This window comes from Xyrauchen texanus, chromosome 48 (assembly GCF_025860055.1).
Source record: "Xyrauchen texanus isolate HMW12.3.18 chromosome 48, RBS_HiC_50CHRs, whole genome shotgun sequence".
NCBI classification, from domain to species: Eukaryota; Metazoa; Chordata; class Actinopteri; order Cypriniformes; family Catostomidae; genus Xyrauchen; species Xyrauchen texanus.
Genome location: NC_068323.1, coordinates 9,712,514 through 9,718,225, shown reverse-complemented (window position 1 = coordinate 9,718,225; position 5,712 = coordinate 9,712,514). Strand labels below are relative to the sequence as shown.

At 34.1% G+C, this 5,712-nt stretch overlaps 1 protein-coding gene across 1 annotated transcript; it reads left to right on the top strand.

The window, feature by feature from the left end:
• The first annotated feature begins 562 nt into the window (after positions 1-562).
• Positions 563-4,978, top strand: LOC127639913 (CCR4-NOT transcription complex subunit 9). The gene is made up of 8 exons (XM_052122248.1): positions 563-713; positions 2,569-2,751; positions 2,946-3,061; positions 3,190-3,299; positions 3,416-3,525; positions 3,721-3,819; positions 3,996-4,087; positions 4,468-4,978. Exons 1-8 carry the CDS (start codon positions 696-698, stop codon positions 4,634-4,636), a joined length of 897 nt encoding a protein of 298 aa, XP_051978208.1. The 5' UTR covers positions 563-695; the 3' UTR covers positions 4,637-4,978.
• Positions 4,979-5,712: the final 734 nt, after the last annotated feature.

The following is a 5,712-nucleotide window of genomic DNA, read 5'->3' as shown; positions in this document are numbered from 1 at the left end:
ATTGTTTTGTATTATTCCATATTGTTCTGCACCAGTTGTTTCAGCGCATAAGGCAATGCTTTTTCCTCTTCTACTCTAGTGTACTAAGGGGTTGCTGTGCCTTGTTAAAACTGTGTATGTTTACTGTTTCAGTACAGTTAAAAATGTTGCCTATGTGCTTAAATTAAACAGCCTAATGCAACAGTACTTACTAGGAGAAGAAATTAGATAGTAAGTCATTTCGGGTTCGGGTTGAGCTTAAAATCTGAAGGGGTTCGGCCGGTTAGGGTCTCAGGTATGGGTCAGGTTTCATTGTAAGGCCTGTGCAGACCTCTATTGTAGGTTTCTAGGCTCACATGATGAAACATTGAAAAAACAACTTTCCAAAAGATTCCAGCAGACAACACTAGTTCATCAGATGTGACCTAGGACATTTATACGCGTGGTATAGAGCGTAAATTCGATCTTTTCCAGCCTCATTTTCATTCCCGCCAAATATTACGCATGGTGCTATTCTGAATAAAGTCTATAGAGGGCAGTAATGAGCACGTGATCCGTAATTACCCGCGTTCTACTCAAACAGAAGAAGTAGCAGGAGCGGAAGGCGGTCTGTTGTCTGTTAGCATCTCTGCTCATGTAAACCCGATTTATTTCTCGATATTTTTAAACCTGCTGCTCATATTTACTCTGGAGATCACAGTCAAGTGATAGGGAGGATGTTGGCTACAGGAGCGGTGAGTTTGGGATGGTCTTTGTGTGAGGACTGTAAGAGCTAAAGCGGCTAAAGCTAATGTAGTCAGTTACTATGGTGATTCACTAAAACATATTTACTGCCTTGTTTATGCCATTATATTCATATAATTATCTTAATTTCTGGGTGAATAATTGTTAAAGTGTGCTTAACTGTGCAGTAATGCAGTCATATTGAGTCTTTGGTTTGAGTTTCAGATGGTAAACGTGGTTGTTTTAGTTTCAGTAGTTATAAATGTGATACTAATACAAATGTACATCATATATCATGTTTGGAAAGCTGCAGTACTTTATACATATATTCCCACTGTTCAGGCACACACAGTATGTTAACATTTAATGCAGTATGAACTAAAATGAACTTGCAATAAACAATTGTAAGTTTTCAAATTAACTTTATCCATTAATAAATACTGTAAAATATATTGTTCATTGGTTGGTTCGATACCTACTGCATTTATTGATGTTACCAAATACATCTTTATTATAAAGTGTTTCTCTATATTAGTAGTAATATGCTTTTATCAGAACACCAATCATACAAAACTGTAAAAGTAGGTACAAATAGGTGGAAAGTTAAATAATAAATATTAAAATGAAAAAATACAATGTAAAATGTATGTATTTTATATATTTACTTATAATGTTATAAATGTAATATAATATATTTATTGTTAAAATGAATATATATAAAAAATGATGTTCTAATTTTATGAAAATTAGTAGTTACAACAATAAAGGATATTTAAATAAAGAATACATTTAAAAATGTATATGAATAGATATTGATTTTTTATTATTTTAATACAATATTCATTCTAATATTATTTATAAATGAAATGTATTTATTGTATATTACATTAAAGTTAATTTGTAAAAATGTAATCAGTTTAATTAAACTTAGTAGGTAAAAATATTTGGAAAGTTAATAAATAAAAATAATAAAGCAAAATATTTTTGGAAATATTAATATTTATATAAAACATTGATTTGATATTTCAATAAACAATTTGTTTATTATATTTTAAATGTAATATATTTATTGTAAATAAAATTAATAGGTAAAAATGTAATGTTTCTTTAAAATTAGTTTTGACTTATTTTATTATAAGTTTAATGTAATACCTTTTTTGTAAATAATATCAAAATGAGTTCAAATGTAATTGAAAAGTTATTAAAAATATGTCGGTACAAATGGGTAGAAAGTCAATAAATAAAAATATTAAAATAAAAAATATTTAGAAAATGTATTTGATATTTTATATACATTTTTAGTATTTATAAATGTTGTGTATTTATTGTAAATATTAAATTAAGTAGGTTCAGATTTAATTAATTTTTTTCAAATTAGGTACAAATAATAAATAAATATTAAAATGAAAAATACATGAAATATAAATAGTTATATTGAATTTTATTCAAATGTATAGGTAGGTATGTACAAATAGAAGGAAAGTTAAATACAAATATTAGAATGAAAAACAAATGGAAAATTTATATTTAAAAATCTTTCTTTCAGATTATTATTTATACATACTGTATATATTTATTTATGATTATATATCTAATATCATTGATATTTTTATGAATTAATTTAATAAATAAAGTATTGTTATTATTATCAAAATAAACATTGTAGGAAAAAAATATTTTCTTAAATTAAAATGAATAAATATGTGTTTTTTAAAAATGTGAACGGCATTAATAAAGCATGGTAGACTCATACGTTTTGTAAAAGGTAAAAGGTGCCTTTTCAGTAGCCCTGTATGTTATACTTTCACCTTCTGTATCGAACAGAAAATCCCATTTTCATCTGTACATCTCTCTCTCTCCTCATAGACCGTAACCACGGCGGGACTTGCTCAGGTGGACCGTGAAAAGATCTATCAGTGGATCAACGAGCTCTCCAGCCCTGAAACACGAGAGAATGCCCTGCTGGAGCTCAGCAAGAAGAGGGAGTCTGTGACGGATCTTGCACCGATGCTGTGGCACTCATGTGGTACCATAGCGGCTCTACTTCAGGTGCATCTCTGCTTGTCTTGCAGTTGCAGAGTAACAAATAAGTAGATCAGATTATGATTTAATGGTGTTTGCATTGTTTTGTATTATTCCATATTGTTCTGCACCAGTTGTTTCAGCGCATAAGGCAATGCTTTTTCCTCTTCTACCCTAGTGTACTAAGGGGTTGCTGTGTATTTTCTTCTTTTATTTTATAGGAGATTGTGAACATATACCCATCCATAAACCCTCCAACACTGACAGCACATCAGTCTAATCGAGTATGTAACGCTTTAGCACTGCTGCAGTGTGTGGCGTCCCACGTAGAGACTCGGTAACTCTCTTTCTGTACTCACAAGAATAAGATGTTGGCAATGTTTATACTTCAGAAGACATGGCATCTGTTAAAATTGAAGGCCGTTTGTATTGGTTTTCCTCTTAATTATTCTCTTTCCTTTTCAGCTCTGCTTTCCTGGCAGCTCATATCCCTCTGTTTCTGTATCCCTTCCTGCACACGGTCAGTAAAACTCGACCCTTTGAATACCTGCGGCTCACAAGTCTCGGGGTCATCGGTGAGTAAACTGATTAATACAGAAGGTATAACACACATCAGAGAACGTTGACCTACAGATACGTTCAAGAATATGGGAATTGGAGAGGATAAAATCTCATGTGTGTGGTTTTGTAGGTGCGCTTGTGAAAACAGACGAACAGGAGGTGATCAACTTCCTGTTGACCACAGAAATCATACCTCTCTGTCTGCGCATCATGGAGTCTGGCAGCGAGCTTTCCAAGACGGTATGACAATAATATGCTTTTCACTTTTCACCACAAATCCTGGTACATTAAAACGTTGTTTTCAAGCTACAAAATTGTAACCAAGTTCCATCTCGCATCTTTTTTGCTGTGTTGCAACATGTATCCAAGATTCTGCAGGATAGACATTTTTCCCCTCTTTTCTAGCATGATCTTAATCATACGTGTTCTTTTCAGGTGGCAACGTTCATACTTCAGAAGATCCTTCTGGACGACACGGGCCTTGCTTATATCTGCCAGACTTACGAACGCTTTTCACACGTCGCCATGATACTGGTGCTTTCAATATTGTTCATGCTTTTTTCTGACTGATAAACTTTGTTAATAATGTTGGACATTTCTTATTGCCGGTGTTTATTCAGAGCTTTTTGATTGGTTGGCTATATGCATTTCTGGAAACGTGAATTGTTGTTTGGTGGTGTTTCTGATGTTTTTTTGCTTGTGTCTTGCAGGGGAAGATGGTTCTTCAGTTGTCTAAGGAGCCTTCCGCTCGCCTACTGAAACACGTTGTGCGCTGTTATTTACGACTTTCTGACAACTCCAGGTATTTATTTAACAAAAAACTTCAGGCAGAGTGCCCACCTGCAACAGTTGTGTCCTATTTTCTTATTCTTTAGTTTCTCTGACTCTTTTCTAACCTGTAGAAGGTGCATAAACCTTATAATTCAGAAAGGTTGAGTGACTCCAGTCGGCCTTCCTGAGCAACCAATTGGCCTGGTTGCTAGGGTGGGTAGAGTCACGTTGGGTTAACCTCCTTGTGTGTGGATGCCACAGAGAATTGCGTGTAATCTCAACAAAATTATATATATATATATATATAAAAAAACTGAACGTTTTTAAGTAACTGAAATACATTAGTCAAAAAGTGTTAGACTTGTACACTGTACAGTGGTGTATAATTCTCTCTCTTTCTCTCTATCTCAGAGCAAGAGAAGCTCTGCGTCAGTGCCTGCCTGATCAGCTAAAGGACACCACATTCGCTCAAGTGCTAAAGGATGACTCCACCACCAAACGCTGGCTCGCCCAGCTCGTCAAAAACCTACAGGAAGGGCAGGTCACAGACCCCCGTGGCATCCCCTTACCCCCTCAGTAACACACATACTCCAGTCATCTCGTAACCTCCAAGACGACCAGGACAAACACCTCCACACCATCCTCCACCAGTAAAACACACATCAGACTGTTTTTACATACAAGGGCACTTAATAATTTTATGCCAAGAAGTTCAGAAACGGTGCTCAGCATTCACGGTTTGTATTTTAAGTTGCGAAAGAAATGACTTGGGTCTCTGCGGGACTGAGAAAGAGTCAGTCAAACCATCATCAAATTGTTTGTTTTTCTTTTTCCTCTACGCCTTTTAGTCGAAATCAAGAGGAATCTAAAGATTGTTTTTTTGTGTGTATGTAATTTTGAATGATGTAAAATAAACTGTGTCGTGATATCTTTAATTTTTAAATGATGTAAAATCAATTTTGTCATGACATTTTTAATTTAGCTGATTTCTGTGCTGCTAACCATCATTTTATCATTATAAATCATAGAGTTGACACAATTTAATATATTTAATATTTTTATTAGTTTGATATTAATATATTTACTTAAATGAAACTGAGTAGGAAGACTCGGATTGCATTCAACATCATACTGTTATGTACACGGGTGCCATTTGTTCAGTCAACGAATCTAAACAAAAAACATCGTAAAATGTAGATTGCGAAAATTAGATGTGACCATTGAAGTTGTAGCCAATGGTAAGCATATGTGCTTTAAATTACATTCCACTGTCTGAATTAAACATGCACATGATAAGGTCATGCGACAACAATGTAGTCACATGCTATTACAAAAAAAACAGTAATTGGCATAGAGTGAGCAGTACACTCTTTTCCCAACTTAGCCAGAGTATATTTGTGTATTCATGCCTAAAATCGACCTTTTCTGCCACCAGCAGGCTGTCAGTGGTACTGCAAAAACAAACTGGCGCTTTAATGCTAAAACGGTCATACATATGAAAGCCTCAGAGATGCTGCTAAATCAGCTATGTACAATTTGTTATAGCACAAACGGTTTCGTTTTATATGTATCTGTATTGGCTAAAAAGTGTCTTATTTTTCTTAAACCCAGACTAGATTTTTACACTGTATGTTAACTGAATATTGCTTGTGGTGA